A 21,474-nucleotide genomic window follows, 5' to 3' on the forward strand; every position below is an offset into this window, starting at 1 on the left:
GAGCTGGAACAACTGGAGCAGTAGAATAAATAGTATCTTTGTCAGTCTCATGCTGCTGTAACAAAATGCCCATGAATTGATAATGGTAAAGAACAAAAACGTATCCTCTGCAGGCTGGAAGTCTAAGATCAAGGGGCCATAGGTTATATGTCTAATGAGGACTGATCCCTGCTTCCAAGATGACAGTGAATCACTTTTTTCTCTAGAGCTAAAGAATGCTGTGTCCTCAAGTGCCGGCAGGGCATGCATGCTCATCACAGTACATAAAACAGCTTTTTCAAGGGCCTTATCCACACTCACAGAAGAGCCCTTATGGGCCTAAGCTCCTCCTAAAGGTCCCACCTTTAAATATTGGCACATTGATGACCAGTCCACCTGAATTTGCTGGGAAAAATGTCCGAACAGTGTTAGGATGCGGCTCAGCTGGTGCCTCCAGGGTACTGGATTGTTGCTCAGAGACTAGGATAAAATGCATGAGTCCATCTAATGTCAGTAACAAGTGTGGAAGTCAGGAAATAAATAAGAGAAGGGGGATACATACTCCTGACAGAAATTTTCCAGTGAATGAAAAACAGACGCAAATGAATGAAGGAAATTGAAAACAGTATCACCATGGGAACAGCACAGTAATAACGACAGGTAAGATCCTTGATGAATGCTAAAATTAGTGGGGGGAAGCTGAATCAAAATCAGGATATTTGCATATTAAAGGCTTTCCCTCGAGATAATTAGTAACTACTGAGGGGAAATGAGTTCCAGGCCAGCCTGCATTACAGAGACAAGACAGGGTATCCAAAATCAGTATTGTTGTACCTTTATTAAGGGATAGTGTGTTTAAAATTACAGATACCTGCTAATGTGTGGACTCTTTATGGTAGGCTATAATAAAAGAAAAAAAATGAGCAAAACAAGTGTCAGAGCTAATGGTTGTCTGCAGGGGGAGGTGGTGGCTGAAAGACAGATCAGGGCAACAGCTTAACTTTCTTGCCTTTTCAGCTTTGAAAAGTGCACACACAACCTATACAGAAAACAAAATCATAAATAAAATAGCTAGCCAGCATAGTTCCGAGGTCCTCAGTGTTCCTTGTCCGTCCTGTAATGACTCCTCCCCCATAACAGTGACTTGACTCCCTGATTGAAGAAATGGCTCCTGTGTTGTCCCTCCACACAGTTAATTTTCCTATCACCTTGATCCCTGTGGATCATGCCCTCTTCCTGCAAAGGCCAGCTTGGGCCCTCAGTCAGTAACAGACAGGCTTTGATTTTTTTTTTTTTTCACTTGCTTGTTTTATGCAGCCTGTTAATGTTTAAAATGTGTGCCTGAACTCCAGCCTGTCTTGGTTGTCTGGAGGGCTTTCAACAGGGATACATGGATTCTGAAGCGGCCCCAGGGAAACTTCGGTCTCATTTCCTCCGTAAAGAATCAAGCAGATAATATTGAATTCCTCATAGCCCCAGACCCTGGAGTTATTCATCTATTATGGAACAATCAGGTCCTGTGACCTCCTGCCCAGGAGGCTCCTAGTGTTGGAATGAAGTCTGAAGCGCCTTGTCTTAGAGAACATTAAAATGCCCCACCGCTCCATCAGCCGTCTTTTCAAGGAGCATAAATATGAAACATCCAATGAGAAGACAGGATTGCTCAGGCAGGCAATACTGCTCAGCCTCCCAGGGAGATCATGGCGGCAGAGAGCAGACAGACAGATTAATCATTCAAGCTTCAGAGCTGGTATTGAGACCAAGTTTGCTATTTCCTGTAGGAACATTTTAGTAGCTTGTTTCTGAGACAACAAAAGAAGCAAGAGCCAGCCAGGCATCTTGGTGCATATCTGTAAACCCAATGTGCCGGAGGCACAAAGGCAAGGGGATTAGGAGTGTAAGGCCAGCCTGGACTATGCAGGTGGACTGTGTCTCAAACCAGAATAGGGGGAGCAAAAGCCAGTGGAGAAGAGATGCATTTGGTCTCTCCCTGATTTCTTGATGTCTCTTTCTTTACACTGGTAGTTCTTTCTCCTGGTCATTATTGCCATGTTCTGCCTGCTAGACTAACTTTTCAGAATTAGCTCATATGTGGAACAATCATTCTGGGTTTTGTGAGTCCAAAACTCGTCATCATGACTGTACTACTTCAACAGTGAAGCACAAAAGGTGCCCGAGGCACCATTCACAAAGGAATGGGTACGGTGTATCAATAAAACTTCACTTATTTCAGACAAACAAGCAAGTATTAGGCCAGACTTTTCATCCCTGGCTAGAGCATGGGTGTTGGGAGGCATATGTGCCAAAATTCAGGCTGTAGAAGACGAAAGGGTAAGGTTTTAGAGACCTTTCATAACCATTGTTTGGCATTTCAGTTGGTTCTCCTAGGCAGCAGAACAGGAAGTGTGCCGTGAGCTTAATTTCTCCTGAAAAAGAACATTCCAGATAGAGTGTGAAGAATGTGGAGACAATGTAGATAGAGAAGGACAAGACAGGAAGTTTGAAGGACTAGCAAAGGGGTTTACGTGGCGCCAGCAGCCAATAGTGATCCCTTGGACGCAGAATGAGGAAGATGGACCCCTGAGTTGAACATAAGTGAAAGCCCCCACCCAGTGCACCACCACACAGAGCCTCCATCTGCAGCGGCTGGAGGTGCCCTCGGACCAGAGGGTATTTGTAGTCTTGGCCACCCCCTAATGAGATTTCATTTGCATTGACTTAGCCTGACTTAGATTTTTTTTTTCTCCCCAGTTTAAAGGGTGAGCCTTTTCCTGCAGTATTATTTGTGGGTGATTATGCCATACTCCCAGGCTGATCAAAGTACCCTGCTCCCGAATCCTGCTGGAGTTAGCATATTCTGCCCTGGCCGCTGTCACAGAAGGCTCAATAAACCATTGCATTGTAACTCAGCAAGCCTTATTACTGGACTAGAAACCAACTGACCATTGAGTTTAAAGAATGTCTGCTAAGCATTTAATTTTACAGCTTCCACCAAACACTCCAGGTAAATAGATACAGTAAGCAATAGAAATAGTAATTCCGCACAGTCCTTACTCAGCAAATTCTGGGAGGCACGGATATTCATTTTAAGTTGCTTACAGGAGCAGCTGAGATGTCCGAAGAGGAATCCCACGATTGCCGAAGCTCCACCCTGCTCAGAAGAGTGGAGTCATCCCTCTGAGCTCTCACCATTGCCACTGGTGGGTCAATTCATTTCAAGCCTACACGCCTCCTGTGCTCACTGGCATTTGCTCTTACTTTGTTTAAGACCGTTTTGTGGTCTGCAGTGGGAGCCATGGGAAGGGACTCCAGTTTTCCAAACCCACAGTACTCCTCCCTTGATGTTTTTTTTAAGTGATTACATAATTGAACAGAGTTCTGAAAAGGCCACCCAGGCCCTGGCTCCCAATTACCCTCATCATGAAGTCTTGGAAGCAATCTGAATTCCCATTAAAAAAGAAAAGTCCTCTTCCACCTTAAATAGCCAATTAAATGCCTTCCCCTCCAGCCAGTTCTGTAACTGCTCTGGGCCTGGTTCTTGACTGAGAGGCCATTAGCCAGCTATATCCCTGGGTTGTCTCTAGGCCATTCATCCATACAGCTGACTAGATTCAGGGGCACAGAGTCTTCTAGGGAGCCTCAAGCTTTCACTATCCTCATCCTGTCCTTAGGGTGAGTAGGTTAGAAATTGATAGGAAAAAGGGCTTTGTCTGGAGTAGTGGCTTGTTTGGTAAAGTGCTTGCTGTGCAAGCCTGAGGACCTGAATTTGGTCCCCAGAATCCATATTTTAAAAGCTAGAGGCAGTTGTGCGCGTTTGCAGTCCCAGTGCTGAGGAGGCAGAGACAGGGCCAGATCCCTGGGCTTGTTCACCCTAGCCTAGCCTTGGCCAGCCAAGCCTACAAAGGCCCACTCCCTCAAAAGTGTAAGGTGAGTAGAGTTGAGGAACTGCCAAGCTTTTCCTCTGGCCTCTCCATGCACATATATGCAGCTACACACACACAAATCCACATGCTCATGCACACACACAGGCTTACACAGCCTACACACACACATACCATGAAAAAGAAAAAAAAATGCACAAAAGAAGTTGGGGAAGAATACCTATTGGCAATTTCTGTGGAGTTCCTGGTTTGGGAGGAGACCTGCCCCCATTTTCCCAGTGATAGGCACATGTTGCAGGGTTGGGGGCTGGGGTAGCACTGAAAATTTTTTTACCATGAGAATGACTGAAATTCCAGGGAGATATCTGCCAATGCCTGCCTTCCATCCTTGAACTTTCTTCTCTGCTACCATCTCTCTGTCCCTCTCCTCCTCCTCCGCCTCTGCCTGCCCCTCACTCATATTGCAAGTATGATCTTAGAGCGCATTCTCCTAGCTCTCGGGCAAGAGATCCCTTCAGCAGTCTTTGGAGCCATCTTCACCACCACCACCACCGACTTCCCTTTGGCTAGGGTTCTAGGTGGCACTGGTTGTGGTGATGCTCTGCAGCCCCCGTATTCCCATCACTCTTCTCCCCTTTCAGTTAATTTTAGCAACTTGAGTTGCCATGGTAATGGTTCAGTGGGGTTTTCGTGGCTGCTTTTTGATTCAGTCATCTGCTGGTCTGCCCTTTAGATTAAGCCTTTTCAATCCGCATCTAAATTGGGACAGGAGATGTGCTTAGAATAGGGATCCACAGAGGCCATGAGCCCTTAGGATGTTTGTTTTAAACAGGACAGTCAGGGTGAGTAGGGGGATGCCCTTACTTTACAATGGCCTTGAGGCTAGTGGCCTCCAGAGAATGTGTGTGCAGAGGTCAGACATTGTAGGAGATGCCTGAGATGTAGCACCTCCGAGCTTCAAACACCCCTAGATTCGGGCTCTGATGAGTTCACTCATCTTAATTAAAAATACATAACAATAATAGTTGTAACATTCACGTCAACTTGGTGGCCACAGGCTTTGAAATCCAGTTTTACAAATGAGTTTAGAAGGGCAGACTCACTTAGTTCAAAGTCGTCCATCTAGTTCCTGGCACATAGGACTGGGAGCTAACCCCAAACACTCCCAGCCCTGGGCTAACTCCGGGGCTCCCTGCCTCCTTTTAACTAGATACACCTGTCCTTGCATTCAGCACCCTCTCCTCACAGTCACTGTGATTAGAGGCAGGGAAACTGATCATTGGGCCCACTGAGGTTATGCAGGGGACTCAGAAGGAGGCCTGTGATTTGGGACATTTGGAGACTTGGGTTGGATTCAGGTGGGGGAGCAGAAAGAGTGAATAAACAGACTGTGTGAAAACAAGGCCTGACTCACAGCCTGCTGCAGCCAGCCCAGGAAAGCAGCTTGCCTTGGCCTGTTCTGGGACGGATGGTGCAGAACAAGCGCTGTCTCTGAAACAATCCAGGAAGTCAGAGACAAAGCCCAGTAACAATGGGCCCGAATCAGCAAGGGCGTGATTAGTGACTGAAAGGATGCCTCACTGTGTCTCTGCTTCCAGTTAAGGAGCAGGTAGAAGGCATACTTGTTCCCTTGACTGATGGCACAGTAGTCTTCAGGTCAGCCTTTCTGAACCAGCAGACACCACTCAGTATACACACACACACACACACACACACACACTCACACTCAGTGTACACATACACACCAACAGACACCACTCAGAAGATACACACACACATACATCTGGAGCTCTGGCCTCCTGCATTTTGATACTTGCTGGTATAAAAACAGCAGAAGGCTGACACGTAAAGAGGGCGTGCACAGGGTCCACTTAATTCCACAGAGGAGACCACGGAGAGTTTCACAAACACGGAGACACCACGGAGACACACAGTGGGATGTGGCAGGTACAGCACAGAAGCAGCATGGGGATCACAGAGGAATGGGCGCCCTGTGCTGGAGTTAGGCTGGTCCCTCTACTCATAGTCCTTGTGTGTGCCCTCCCCCTGTGGCACTGGCTTCCTCGGGCTGCCACAGCCAGCTGCCCTTCAGCTTAGTCCAGTGGAAGAACTAGGAGAAGGTCAGAGGGGAGAAGCACCAAAGGTCAGAATGTGGCGCTTGGTGATACTTGTTTCCCCAGCCAGGGACATGTTAGCTCTCTCACATCCTGGGATATTCTAGAAACTGTAGCCTCAGCCTTCAAGTTTAGGCTGCTACCAGCTTCCTGCTGTCTCTCTATGAAACTACTTTTCTAATCCAGGACGTTGTGGGACCCAGCGTTTGCAGGGCCCGGGCAAGTCATAAATGTCTGAAGGACCCTGAGTGCCGTGTTCGTGGCTAATACAGACAGCACGCAGGAAAGCACTAGACAGGGTCACTGGGAGCCTGAGTACCAACCACAGTAACAAACTGGGTTTCTGCCCTTGAGAGGTAGAAAGTTCTGGAACGGCTGAGGGGGCCGCAGAGCCAGGCCCAGGCCGCAGGTTGTCATGTCAGGTCAGCATCATAGTCACATGGGGAGGAAACTGTTCCTCCTTCACACTCCTGGACTCTATAGAGATGGTCCCAGGAAGGTGTGTCATTGTCCCCCACCAAACGTGTAAGAGGACTGTTCTGGAAGAATGGGACTGTGTTCTAATACATGACACCTGTCTTCTCCATAGCCCTCAGCTGATTCAGCCATGGCACAGTTTTTCATTGTCTGATATTTTTTTTTCCCCTCTGATACAGATTTGTTTGAACCGAGGGCCTCACACAGGCTAATTGAACTCTCTACCTCTGAACTGCCCCAGCCCTGGTTTTCCATGCCCTGAAACAACACTCTTGACAGGCTTGTTCAATGAAACTTACTTTATAGTGCTTGTTTTTCCTATGTGTGGGTCACACGGACCTGGGTGCCAGTTTCAACTCCAGGCCATGTGACCTGGGAGGAGCTTCTTACCCATGAGGCTAAATAAAGACTCTCTGAGGAGCAGGTCCCATCAGCTGTGCCCAGCTGTGGGAACTGTTAGGGAGCCTCTGAGATCCTCCCCCAGGAAGTTAGTATTTGACAATGGGGCCTGGGAATTTACCCACCTACCCAGCCTGGGGAGCAGCTGTGAAACTGAAAGTGGGTGCTTCGTAGACACTTGGTGTCCTGAAAACACCACAGGGAACACGACTGGTCTGTACTGGTCTGTAGCTGCAGGAGGCAGAGAGAGCCACGGGGACAAGAACTGTCCTACCTGAAGGCCAGGTGAAAAGACTTCACTCCCACTTTGTGCTGAGCACGTAGGAAGTCATGGAGGGTTTTCGGCTGAGGACTGTCCTGAGCAACTGAATCTGTGTCTTAAGAGAATATCCTGTAACCATTTGGAAAGAGGACTAGAGAGCAGGTGTTGGGGGTAAGGTGCAGGTGACAGTGACTGAGGATGAAGGCTCTGAGGCCTTCTAGCAGTGAGACAAGCAGCACCCGTGATGCAGGATTCTGATTGGCCTTGGGTTCCCTGAAAAGCATCTTGGTCTGCTGGCCCTGGGACCAGAACAAAATAAGCAGCCCTGCCCTCCAGGACGTCCAAGGCCCCGGGTCAACGCGTTCCTATCAGGAATCTCAAGAAGCAGTGAATTTGCCCATGGCTAATAAAACTCCCCTCTGGGAGCCCGGGGTGGAATGCTTCCGTCACCAGCCTGTTTCCTGAATTATTCAGATAGTTTTCTGCGCTCAGAGCTGCCAGTGTGCGCACTCAGCATTTCCCGGGGTAATAAGGTTTTGCAGGCAGAAGTGGCTCTGATGAACTGATTACTGAGGGAGCTGCGAGCAGCTCTGGTTTGTGGTGAACGCACAAGAGCAGCCTTGGACTCCCTGAGAATTTAAACGGGATCAGCCGCTACTGTTCAGGCTTGTCAAGTGTGGGGGCCATTGGGGAGCATCACTCATTGATCACGTGCCCAGTTGTAGGCTCTCAATGCTTGGCAGGTTCCTATCAATAAAGGTGACACTAACTGCTGGGGCCAGGGAGCTGGGCCTTGCTGCTGCTGCTGCTCCTGGAACAGAACGGGCCTCAGACAGCCAGATATCAGCTTATGTCCTCCTAGCTGCCAGCTGGTGCCTTTTTCCAACATGTCTCAAAGGCCAAGGATGCCCCCTCAGGTTTAAAGAAAGACAGCCTCAAGAATGATGGGAAAGTAGTCTTTTGAAAAATTATGTACATTCTATCCATATCCACATAGTAGTGAGGCTTATGAAATTTCCTCAGAATTGTGAGATTATCACCAGGAACATTTGCCTGCTAAAGGCTCTGAAAAGGCCTGCAGTAACAGTTATTAGTAATGGCAGCTGTGGTGAGTGCTGACTCTGCCAGGTACCACTCCTAATGTTTATACTCAAAAGGCAAAGTTTAGTAGCTATGACTCACATCGGATGGTCTATAAATCATACAATATTCACTCTCTTGCTCTTGACAGAAAAGGTGTGCCAACCTGGGCTACCCCACTGTAAAATACGCTTTCATCTAGCGGAGCTCTGTTAGGTTTGCGGGAAGCAGGAAGCATTTTGTCTGCTTCTAATTGTTCTAATGCTTTAGCCTTAGCAATTAACATGGCTCTTTATGATGAGAATTGAGTACAGTTTGGAAGCTGTAGGCACCAAGGAAAAATACCTGTCTCAGTCAAACTGAATCAAGTGACCTCAGGCCTGTATGTAAAGTTGGTTTGCAACATAGTTGCCAAGGTAATTTGATAGGAAAGGACAGGCTTCCCACAAATGGGAGTCTGGGGGAGCTGACTTTCAGGATGGATTGATAAAAAGCACCTTGACCTTTATCTTGTTCCATAAACAGGAATTAACTAGCAGTATATCATCGATGTAAATGGAGGTGCTAAAGCTACATCATTCCTTCCGGGTAAAAATTTAGGTGAGGATTCCTTGGATAGTATGCAGAAAGCACACACCATTAAGAAGGAATTGCTGTAGTGGGCTTCATTAAATTCAGAAAGAAAAAGAAAGACACACTTCTCTCTCTCAAAAAAAAAAAAAAATGGCACCAAAAAGGAGATGAGAAAAGAAAGCATAGCATGGAAGACACAATGAATGGGATGAACATCTGTGTCCCAGAATAACTGAAATACCCTTACTCAGTAGTAATAAGCCAAGCAGTCCAGTTTTATTACACTTTATTTATTTTATTTGTGTGTGTGTGTGAACTTGTATGCCACCACCTGAATGTGGAGGCCAGAGGAAGGTTTTGGAGCCATGTCTCTCTATTATTGTACCATGTGGGTCCCAGGGATTGAACTCTGGTTGCAAGGCTTGGTGGCAAGCACCTTTACCTGCTGAGCCATCTCACAAAAGAACAGAGGAGGAGGCATGGAAGGCTCCAGGTCTTGATTGTGGGGATAGTTGTGTTCAATTTGCCAAACTTATCCACTTGTACATTTTAAAGAGGAAATTTTATTGTGCATAAATTACACCTCAATAAACTTGATTTGTTAAAGTATTCAGTCTAAAGAAATAAAAGGCAAGTGAAAGGTGATTTCTCCCCCCTTCAAAGGAATGACAGGGAGTCAGTTTGAGCTATACCAAATATTCCAGAAATAAGAAATCAGGAGTTCAGGCTTGGGGCTTAGGAGCCATCTTAGACAACGTGTCCCTGGAATGATGTGTCCCAGGAAGGTGAGCAGTGAGGTGTGAGCCCTGAAGCCCCTCATATATGTGAGGAGAGAAAGACAGGAAAGGGTAATCAATCAGGTCAGTCGTGGGAAGCCAAAAGAAGAGAGTGGTTTTAAATACAACATGGTGTACAGATAGCACAGTGTAGGCATAAGTGAACAGCAAAGACTCTCTCCCTCTCATTTCTCTCCACCAGCACCTGCCCCCTCCCATGGAAACCCCTTACATCACCCCCTCATGTCTTCCAGAACTGTACAGTACATTCTTTTGATTTGGCCCAGTTTACACTATTCTGTTGGAATGAAACATCTGAAGGTTGGTTGCTTTAAAAAGGAAAAAAAAATAGGTTTGTTCTGCTCAAAATTCTAGAGAGTCAAGGACCCATATTAATTGAAGACTTACTAAGGGGATGCAAGATGCCAATCAGTGTGAGACAGAGAGAGAGAGAGAGAGAGAGAGAGAAAGGGAGGAGGGTTGCGATTTCTTTCATTCCTGTGTCTCTGTGCCAGGATGTGTGGGGGATGGGTGTACATATAAAAGTCAGAAGATAATCTCATTTGTGGTTGTACTAACTACCTCTTTTTTTTTTCCTTTGAGGCAGGGCCTCTCCCAGGAGGCCTGGGGCCAGCCCAGTAGGCCTGACTAAATGGGAAGTGAGCCCCATGGGTCCCCCGTCTCTCCTTCCCCAAGTGCTTTGATTATAAGTGTATATCATGCTTTCCAACTTTTCTTTAATGTGGGTTCTGGGGCTTGAACTCAGGTCCTCATTCATTCAAGGCAAGCAGCTTAAATGACCTAGTAGAGCTCTTCAGCCCTCTCCCTCTTCTTATAGAGCCTCCATAATTACATCATGGGCCTTTCACCCTGATGACTATCAAATCCTATCACCTCCTAAAAGTCCCACTTCTAGACACGTAGTTGGAGTGACTGTCTACCCTCTTAATACTGCAAAGTGGGGGAGAACTTGGGGTAACACACTTTAAAGCAATATGTAAATTATAACAGTTCTCTTGTGAACTTTGGTTTTTTGTTTACCAATCAATAATCTTCCAAATACTTCCATGGCAGTATAAGTTATGTAAATTTTAAAAGAGGAGCAACATTATACAGAAACAGCATAATTTATTAAATCAAGCTTTGATGATAGACATTTATATTTTGTCTGTTACATTTACTGTTACAAACAATGCTTTCATGGATATTGGTACTAAACATAATTTCTGGCCTGGAGCCCTAGCACGATGGACGGTAAGGTGCTTGCCTAGCATGCATAACACTCTGGGTTTGAACCTCAGCCATGGAAAAAATATTGCTCATTTTTACTGTGATACTGTGTCAGAAATAATTATATTTTTAATAAACATTTGTCTCTCAGTGCCTGTGAGGGATTGGTTCCAGGATACCAAATCCACAGCTGTTTGAGCCTCTTGCATAAAATGCTATAATATTTGCATAGAACTTCCATACCTATGTATTTTAAGTCACTTCTACATTATTTATACCTCGTACAGTGTGAGTGCTCTATAACTAGTTCTTACACTGTGTTGTTTAGGGACTAGTGACCCAAAAATGTCTACACATAGTCAGTAAGCATGAATGTATTAAATCCAGCATTTCTGAAATGCAGGGGTGCAGAACTAGCAGGCATGGAGCCCACCTGTAGATGCAGAGAGTTGTGTGCTGTTAATCTTCGCCACTAACTCAGATTTGTACCCACTTGCTCTCCCATTACCCACACCCGAATAAACCCCATGCATGAATATACATGTTTTCCCAAGACACAGCCAGCAGAATATAAGTCCAAAATCGGCCTTTGGCCAAGCCAATGGACAAAATGCCAATATCCTGGAGGAAATTTGATTTTCATTTGTAAGAATTAAATTTATAGATGGGAAGGAGCATTAAATCGCAGGTCTCAGCAGCTGTGGTCCCTGCAGCAGTCTGGGAGGCACCTATGAGTTAGTCAGAGCTGTTTCTCACAGGGCGCTCGCCTTCGGCTAGAAAGCTGCCATTGACAAGTGTTCAAATTGTCACCCAATGGGGCAGAGCATCCAAGAGTGGTGCTAGGCGCAGCTCGCCCCTGCACCAGCCACCATGGCTGCTAAGAGAGTCCGGAGATCTCCAGTTATGGCAGATCTGCAGTAGGCACAAAAGCAGATAAGGGGTAAGAGTTTAAGATGCTTGACAGTAGAGCAGGAGGGCACTGGCTTGAGGGACAGCCAGGATAAGTGGAAACTTCATTATCCGTGGATCACACACACTTGGAAAGCAGGTCGCAGGCAACTCTGATGTTAGTAATTTGGCCGGCAGGCTCATTAAGCTCTTAAGAAAAGTGGGCCTAGTTAATGAATTAATGCAAGATGACATTTTACACACAGAGCAAAAATGAGCCCAGGCAGCTCTGAGTTATGTGGCATCATAACTCCTTGAGTCAATGTGATCGCTGCTTCTTGACTGCCAAAGTGGCAGGTCTGGAGGGAGCCAGCTTTCAGAGACAACAGTGAGAGCCTTGGGATACAAAAGCCTCACTCTCCCCTCATTAAAAAGCTCCCTCTCATGTTTGTAATGCCGCCAGTGGTCACACAGACGGCAGAGTTTCAGAGTCTCTGGACACATTTACTTTCCATGTGAAAATCTACTGGCTCCCCCACACGCACAGCCCCCAACTTGGGCTCCCCTCTTGTCACAGATGTCTGCTGAGGATATCAAGAATGCACATGCTAAGAAGCGGTGTTAACTAGTCAGAGCTGAAAGAGCCTGGAGATGAACAGCAGTGATGTTTGCACAGCTCCCTGAATTCACTTACCACTACTGAACTGTACACTTCACGCATTTTCTGCAGGATGCACTCTTCATCCTGGCCATTTTAAAGCAGTATTTGTACTAGCATCGCTGAGTGCAAACCCTTGTCAGGCAGTATGCTCAACACTCCCGTCTGACCTGGGGAAATAGATGCGGTTAAGTTTCTCGGCCCTGTTATTACTTAAGGCTTATAAAAGTTAAATCACTTGCCTGGACTCAGGCACCCAGAAGTGGTGGCTCCAGGATCCACCCCAGAAAAGAAATAGCCCAGAGAAGTTACTTTAGTCCTGAATTCTGAATCTCTCCCTCCCTCCCCTCCTCCCCTCAAGCCTCACTCTGCTTTTAATTACCTAAGCTAAGAGCTAAGTGACAGTTATTTGTCTTTGAAAAAGTCCAAAGCCTCTTCCCCCCTTTAACTGCACAGATATACACGACCACCTTTCAGAAGGCTCATGTTTGCTTCTTTCTGTACAGCTCAGATGTCCAGATGTGTGTTAGAATGATGACTACCAGGAACTTGGAGAATCCCCTAAGCTTTTAGTCCAAGGTTGGGTATGGCTAGAGAGAAAAGTTAGCACAAACAGGAGGGACCCTCAGGGGAAGGTCTTCATTTGTCTAAGATTGGGATGATTTTTTTTTAATCAGGGAGGCAAACATTATGTGTTGGACAGCATGCAGGCTTTAGAAGGAGGATACGTGGCTCCCAGGCTCCTTCTGTAACCATGGACACGTTAATCCACCTCTCTGAGTTAAAATAGAAATAATAATAGCGCCTCCTGTCTACCATAGAGTGTGAATAAACAGATTTGTGTTGTTGTTGAGTTCTATGCATTTATTGAGTACCTACTGTCTGCCAGGTCTCACCCCCCACTCTGGGACTGTAGTTATAAACAAAGTAAACACACTGTCCATGTTGAAGAAGGGAATGAATGACTTAGCTCCGCCCCTGCTGCTGCCTCAGCGTAACAAATGTTGGCCTCTCTGGGGTCCACAGAAACCTCTTCCTGAGTTACAGATGGAAGAAGCACGGGGCTCTGGAACCAAATTCACCCTCTGGCCTGAAACTAGAACATTCCTCCATCAGGGCACAGCAGTGGGTTGTTGTGGTTCTCTGGCACCAACAGGGGTTTCCCAGATTTCTGGGAAGGGCTGTTTGGGTTTCCTGGGCCTGCCTGGACTTCCTGAGGGGACTTCTGAGACACTAAATAAGGTTTGTAAAAGGCAGAACTAAAATCTTCAACATTATATACTGTGCGTATCAAACACACACGTGAATGTAGCAAAAAGTATGTCTGTTCTTCTAAAGGTGTGGCAGTTGTCTGAGCCATTGGGCAGCCCGTCTTGTAGTACAGCACTTTCCGAAGGGCCCAAACACAGAAAGTAGGTTGAGGAACAGGTGGAACCTGTCTGGCTCCAGAGTCTGTCCCTATATCTATAAAGATCAACCCAGGGCCTGGCACAAAACAGATATCCTGTGCTTTGGAGCTCAAGTTATGCATATCTACCTTCCTCGAATGTGCTTTATCATTCATTTTCAACGAAGAACTCATTTCTGGAACCCCAAGAACACTCACTGGACCCCTGGGTATTGTATTCCCCACAACTGAGTTTTTAGCTAACTCTCATTTATAGAACATAAAATTCACTCACATTAACAGTACAATGAAATGATTTTTTTTTTTTTAGTTCACTCCTCAACATGTGTCATCATCACCATAGTCTGGTTTGAGGACATTGTTAATGACCCAACAAGCCCCTCATGCCCACTTGCAGTTAATCCAGGCACTGCTGTGCTCTTTCTCTCTGTGTGAACTGGTCCTCACGTAAATCGTCTAAACAGTCGACAATCTGGGATATCAGGGCATGACTTATTTCTCTGTGTGTTTCTGAAACTCACACTCATAGGATTTATTAGCATTTAAATTTGGGATTTGGTACGAATTCATTGTGTGGATATACTGCTGTCTGGCTATCCACTTAACAGCTGACAGACATCTGTCTCCCTTTCTGTGAATGGTCATGCTGTGCTAATTGGCAAATCAGTTCTGAGGTTGGTTTTCAGAGGCTTAGGAAAGCCCACTTGTAACATTCTCTCTTCCATCTTTTTTTTTTTTCTCCCGGTTTTCCCAGAACCAGGCAGCGGGCAGGTGTTTGTGACCTCGGAGAACCAGCTGGTGTACTACCCCAGTATCACATACGCCATCATTGGCAGCTCCGTCATCTTCGTTCTGGTGGTGGCGCTGCTGGCACTGGTCCTGCACCACCAGCGGAAACGGAACAACCTCATGACTCTCCCTGTGCACCGGCTGCAGCACCCCGTACTGCTCTCTCGCCTGGTGGTCCTGGACCACCCCCACCACTGCAATGTCACGTACAACGTCAACAATGGTGTCCAGTATGTGGCTAGCCAGGCCGAACAGAGCGCCTCAGAGGTTGGCTCTCCACCCTCCTACTCAGAGGCCCTTCTGGACCAAAGGTGAGAGATTGCAGAGGACATCTGACAAGGAAGCACACGTGCACACACCGGACTACCTAAGTCTCATCAAGAATTTGGGCTCTGTAGCTGAGGGCAGTAGCAGTGACTGACATTTCCTTATAGAAAATTCCATGTCATCTGATCATCTAAATACATCCGGGAGGTAACTGGGGTCCTTCAGCTTAAGTCACTTGTCTAAGGACCTAGAGGTAAAACCGCAACGTTACAGCCACTGGCCATCTCTGCACCTTGTGTGCTTCTACAGAGGAGTCTCATGGGAGGTTCGGTTAGTTTGTTGACTGAATAAGTAAGTCTTTTACCTTGCCTTATTTATAAAGTAAAATGAATGGCATAGAATACCCCAAGCCCTATTAAGCAATGGAATGCTCATCACAGATGGCATTATTCATGAGCCCCCGATATAGAAAGCCCAGACCAGCATTATGTAGGTAGAGTTGCCCTCCCCCGAAATCATGCCTGTTCAGGGAGAGGTTGGAGATTGAGATCAAGGCCTTAAACACATTAAGCACATGCTTTTATCGCCATGTTCATTCCCCCCTCACACACGCCAGGAACCCTCTTGGAAGTCCCTGCACTGCAGCCAGCTGTTGGAGTCCCTTTAGAGTATAGCACTGCGTGCCCTGCCTTCAGGTCCCCTGCTCAGAGCACAGGACTCACTAGGTGTTACATCAAGCATCTTGCAGATGTACCTCCAAGCTGGCTGAGCTTCTCCTTGGAGCCTTCCCAGTGCCAGCTCCTGTGTGATTTCATCTTCACTTTTCCTCCTCATCAAAAGCAAGCAGTACTTCAAGGACTGGGAGGGAGGCCGTGCTGCCTGGGACCTCTGCAGATGAGACGCAGGACCTCGATCACCTAAAGAGCAGCTCACTCAAAACCTCTGCGTTTGGGCCACAGAGTAGAGCAGAGTAAGGATAAAACTGATAACTCTGGAGGCAGAATTGCGGGATTCCTGCTTCCTGTGTTGCTGCTTACTAATCTGTGATCATGGGCCTTTGTTTCCTCACCAGGACTGTGGGCATAAAAGTAATGCCTACCTCAAGGGTCATTGTGAGGAGTAAAGGCAACAGAGGAGAGGTACCCAGAAAAGTGCCTGACTCGCAGCAGTGGGTGAAGAGAGTGAAAAACAGGTCTTTTCTGTACAGAGAAGGGGTTGGGGTGTTGAGAGACTGACCTCACCCAAGGCCACAGGGAGAGTTAGATTTAGTAAGAAACCAGAATTCCTTCCTTATCAAAGACTCAGGCATGATTCTAACTCTTGGCCACAGTCATTTAGACCAGAACACCCTAGATAATCTGAGGGTGTTTGTATAGCAACTTCATTCCTGTCCACCTAGAGGACAAATAGGGATTGTCACTGCTTAATGGACAGCACACTGACTTTGCTGTCCCGTCATGTTTCATACCACTGGTTCTGCTGCTCTTAGAATTGCCTTTGTTCTTGGCAGTAAAACCTTATTCTTCTCATAGGTATCTGCTCAGATCGGGCTGTTTCTAGAGCGGGGTCTTCATCACCTGCCTCGTCTTGACACTAACGTGTTCTCTCCCCTCTGCCACTCTCCTGCCTTCTCTGTTGCAGACCTGCCTGGTATGACCTTCCTCCACCACCCTATTCATCTGACACCGAGTCTCTGAACCAAGCTGACCTGCCCCCTTACCGCTCACGGTCAGCTAGTGCCTACAGTGGCAGCTCCCAGGCAGCCAGCAGCCTCCTGAGTGTGGAAGACAACAGCCACAGCCCAGAGCAGCCTGTCCCTCCAGAGGGCGCTGCTGAGCCCAGAGACTCTGTGCCCAGTCAGGGTACTGAAGAAGTATAAAATCCAGCGCTTCCAAAGTCCGTATGGGTTGATCTTCTCCAACTTGTTGAATTCTAACAGCCTGTGCTCATGGGATGCTCTTTGAGCTCCTTTTGAGGATGTCTCAAGTTGCAGTTTGGGGTGCTGACTGCCTTTCCATCACCTTCTCCTCCAGATTTCAGGGATGCTCTGTGGAATGACCTGGCACTCCTCTGGCCTCTTAGTTGGCAGGATGAATGGTCATCTTCTCTGTGAGGACACTGTTCCTTCTGGGCTTATGATTAACAGCCTCAGATGGCCGTGCTACTGTTGGTCTCTCCCAGCAGGCTTGTGACTGGGCAGTCAGCAGGAGGAAACCATGTGTAAGTAGTTTTTGGCAGGAGGTCAGAAGACACCAGGTCAGACTCTCTGCTATGCTGCCACATTTGGAGACTTGGCTTGGAAGATTCTGACAGAAGACCGTGACTAGATGGCCACTCCAGAAAAGCATCCAGGTGAACATCATATCCCGCCTTGCACTGTCCATCGTTCTTACTTCAGCAGAGGCCAAAGAAAAATTCTGACTCTCATTTGGTTTTATTAAAGACTCAGAAACCATCTACCTGGCCTTACAATTTACCCAAGATTCCTCATTTTGAAAGCTTTCTCTAGAAGGGCATCATCCTTGACTAAGAAGGAAAACCCTGCCATGAGTCCTTGGCTCCTAGTGTGTAGGTTACCAGAGCCTGGTCCTGCCTTGGCCCCATAATCCCTTCCCTGGCTTCTGGATTGTCCTCGTCCAAGATGGCCTGGCATAGCTGAGGGTGAGAACCCAAACCAAGTTGGCCAAAATTCTGATTGAGCCCTTTGCCCCACTACTACAGGCCCAATCTGACACACTCATGCATGCAGCTTCATCAGTAGGTGCCTAAGCTTCGAGAACACCTGCACTATTTTCCATGTGCATTTGGACTTGACGACCCAAGTTTCTAACTTACATGAGAACTACATTCAGTACCACCTGTGAACCCGCTCAGGTCTCTGTACAGCACACACAGCCCCAGGAACCGGGCAACAAATCAGGATTAGGGTTAGAGGGAGAGTCAGGCCCAGCCACATACCCTACAGTCTCTCCTATGAGAGAAGTGGGCAATAGGTAACACGGAGTCAAGATTGTCCATTGGATTTATTTTTAAGCCTGTTAGAAATGCATTTGAAATTAAAATGTTTGGTTTTTTTTTTTTTTTTTTTTTTTTTCCCTTCTAGTTAAGGGACTATTTATATGTGTATAGGAAAGCTATCTCTTTCTTTTGTTTTTGTTTCTCTTTTACTGAGGTCCAAAGAAAGATACAAAAAGAAATGCTGCCTTTCCCCCGCCTAGTCCCATAATGTCACCTCAGACTCGCCCGCATCCTGGAGTCATTATTTATTGCGTTCTTGAAAAATGCAGAGAGGCAAGTCCTCCATTCACTGCCTGTGTCTATTTGGAATACCTTTCCTCTTTCTACATGCCCAGCCAGCCCTAGTGCATGCCACCAGCACACACCCCCGCCCACCAGGCAATAATGGGTAAACCATACTAACCAGGGACAAAACTGGAACCCAGTGCTGACACCTCCAGCAGCTGCCACCCGTTCAGAGCATTTCTCCACAGCTGATGAAATTTTCAGTAATCTGTTCGATGCTAATGAAAACGGAGCCTGCGGGGGGTGGGGGGGTGTGGCAGGGATGAAGTGGCCTTCAGTGGTGCTATACCACCGTGGGCTTTGTTTTTAACCAGATCCAAACCAGACTGCAGGAAAGCTAGCTAGCCACTAGGGGTTTTGTTTGTTTGTTTTTGTTTTGAGTAAAAAAAAAAAAAAGCCTCGTTGAGTCTTTCATTTTTAAAGTAGAAATTGAGTTGTTTTGTTTGGAGTGTCTGTGTTTGTGTGTGTGTGTGTGTGTTTCTGTGTGTTTCTGTGTGTGAGTAGCCCAATGAAGAAAGAACCTGGGTGGCAGAGGGAGCTTTTCTGGCTTCACATCTCATGCCAGTGAGTCACTGTGGCTCTTGCCTCCCTTTGATGAGTCCCTGCTTCTTTTTTTGGTGCTCTGAAAGTTGTCTGGAGAAAAAGATTCTAATTTTAATTAATTGTGCAATGAGCTAATCTCATGAGCTTTTCTGCTTCAAGGCGTTTTGGGAAAAACAAATGGTCTTCGGAGATAAGGAGAGCCTAGTAGTGTTGGGTTTTTGTTTTGTTTTGTTTCCAAACAAACACAGGAACATTTTTACTACAGATTTGGCTTTTAATTTATTTTTTTTAAATAATACTAATCATAAATAAGATAGCAAAGCTCTGGGACTTGGGGTCCCCCTTCCTTTTTTTCTCATGATACCAAGTAAGTGGCTAGCAATATTTTCTAAGTTCATTCCAGCCAGGATTTTTTGAATACTGTATTTCCTAATTCTATACCAGCCAGAAAAGAGATCTCCACTGTCTCTTCTCCAGTGAGGTCAGCGCTTCATTTTGACGCTCCACTCGATTCACTGTGGCTGGAAACTCACTGCCTAACCCCCTCTACCTTACAATTGACAATATTTTTGAAATACAGCTAAGGTGTTAATAAATAGTGTGTGATATTCAAAGTTAATGTAAACTGGAAGATTGTGGTTGCTTTTTTATTTTTAATTAGGCTTGTTTGGTTTGTTTTTTTTTTAATTTTTATACTCTCAAATAAACTTGCAGTTTGATTCTTTCTGCTGTGTGAACAGTTCTTGACCCACTTCTCTGCCCCCTAACAACCTAAAAAGAGGATGCTCATTTCTGGTTTAGCTTCCCCCAATAAATGTATGCCATAGTAAAATGAGGAAAAGGAAGAGTGGAATGGTGAAACCTCAAAATGTGGTGGGTGTCCGGGGTTCTCCAGATGTGACTGGGCTAGTGGGGAGAAAAAACCCAGATAGTGTGGTGGCCCTGGAGACTGAGTGACTCCTTCATTATAGCATTTGTTGTTCCAAGGAAAGGCATGCGGCTGTTACAACATGCACAGTCTTGCCACAGATTCAAAGACTGAACCTTGTGCTTGCATGACTGTAATTTGTTTTGAGCCACCAAGAGCTGACATGAGTCCCACCAAAAGAGCATCTTCACGTCCCTTATGTTGACTTTAGAGCCACATCTTGACTGATGGAACAGAGACCGTGTAGAGACAGTCTAGAGGCCCCCACCACCTGCAGCGAGGACAGATGATTTCAATCATTGGCCAAAATAGAAATCCACATGTAAATTTAAATGCAAACCTTCAGACCAAGATTAGGGTCGCGTATTATTTCCCCTGCTTCTAAAAGATGGAGCTATTAAGCAAGGGTATCCCAAGAGCACTGTGTCATATCTAACCGGAGTGCTCTGAAGCACAATGCCCCAAATGTTTGCTCATGCACGAATTCTTTCATCTCTCAGGGTGCCTTATGAATCCCATTTTGTTGAAGGAAATAATTATAATCATCTGATCTAGAACACACATTGGCAACCTTTCTGGAAAGGGCCAGATAGTATGTTTGGCTCTGTCACCACTACAAAGGACTCACAGATAATACATAAATGATTGAGTACATCTGTGCTTCAATAAAATTACATAAATATAGAGAGCTTGCTAGTTTTAACCTGTGGACTCCTGATCTAAGGAACCATCCCCACACTGGGTTTATAAATCTTAAGCTTAGGCAGTGTAGGGCAAATGGTTTAAAGTATTAGAACCTAAGAACTCATGAGGCAGAGTGTCCAAGGCCCAAATTTAACTGGAATTAGCCTTACCAGTTCTCTGTCCGATGAATAAGAAAGTACAGGACTAATAGAGGCTTCCTTAATAAGATCCCAAAACAGTTGGCTTGAACAGAGAAAGCTTAGTTTAAAAAAAAAAAAAAATCTGGTACCACTGGATGTCCCTTAAGATCTTAAACTAGACAATATCTCTGTTCAAGAAAGTGCATGTTGGTATGTGACCGGGGAATATTGTTCACCTCCGTTTATCTTATAAGCCACAGGCAGTGTAAGTCTGTCTGTTCAAAGACTCAACTGGATGAAAAGCATTAGAATAGTGTAAAGGAGGTATACCTAATATTCACATTTGTAAGAAGAAGAAAGAAAGAAAAAAAAAACCTATGCACCCACTGAGATTCAGGAGAAAGTTGGTGAGAAGATCTACTGGCTCTTTACTGTCCTGTAATCCAGCAGCTTCATAAGACAGAAAGGAGAACCCCCAGTATTAAGTAATAAAGATCCAACTCATTTAAAATGAGTATTGTCTATTACAGACAGGTCTCCAGGCTGGATGGGTGCAGTAGATGAGCAGCTGTCATTACTAGTTTATTTCTGGGGAGTTCCCAAAGCACTGCAGGCTATTGTCCACCAGAAACTGTGTGGTGTGACCCCCTGTTTCTGAAGACACCATACATGTTGGAGATGAGACAGAGAAATCAACCTAGAACCAAAGTGACAGTTTCCTCCCCGCTTGCTAGTGTTCATGGCACTAGAAGGTGGGGAGGAAAAGATAACAATGGTTGTTCCCAGCTACAGACTCTGTAGTACCGTAACAACCTGCCAACAAAGACTGGTTAAGGTCCAACCAACCACTTCCCAACTAGACCGAGACCTACTGCACAAGGGGGGATATATGCTGTAAGCCTTATCAAAAGCCGACAGCTGCAAGTCGCATGGCCTGGAGGAGAATATACTGCTCATGTTTTGCTAAATGGACATTGTAGACCAACCACGTCCTGAACACTTAGGATTATACTGAGAGACCAACGCTGCCCCTAGCCTGGGTCACAGAAACTTCCTTTCGTAGGTGGTGAATAGTACAGAGACTCACAGCTGGTC

The 21,474-nt window shown here is 46.1% G+C and overlaps 1 protein-coding gene across 1 annotated transcript in view; it reads left to right on the forward strand.

The window, feature by feature from the left end:
* Ldlrad3 (low density lipoprotein receptor class A domain containing 3) overlaps nucleotides 1-17,831 on the forward strand; it is a 123,002-nt gene extending 105,171 nt beyond the window's left edge. Inside the window, exons 4-5 of the mRNA XM_055602886.1 lie at nucleotides 14,480-14,825; nucleotides 16,423-17,831. Coding sequence (XP_055458861.1) covers nucleotides 14,480-14,825; nucleotides 16,423-16,660 — 584 coding nt within the window. The 3' untranslated portion in view covers nucleotides 16,661-17,831. The remainder of the gene's footprint in view (nucleotides 1-14,479; nucleotides 14,826-16,422) is intronic.
* The last annotated feature ends 3,643 nt before the right edge of the window (nucleotides 17,832-21,474 follow it).

This window comes from Psammomys obesus, unplaced genomic scaffold, assembly GCF_907164565.1.
Source record: "Psammomys obesus unplaced genomic scaffold, mPsaObe1.curated_primary_1811, whole genome shotgun sequence".
Classification (NCBI taxonomy): Eukaryota; Metazoa; Chordata; class Mammalia; order Rodentia; family Muridae; genus Psammomys; species Psammomys obesus.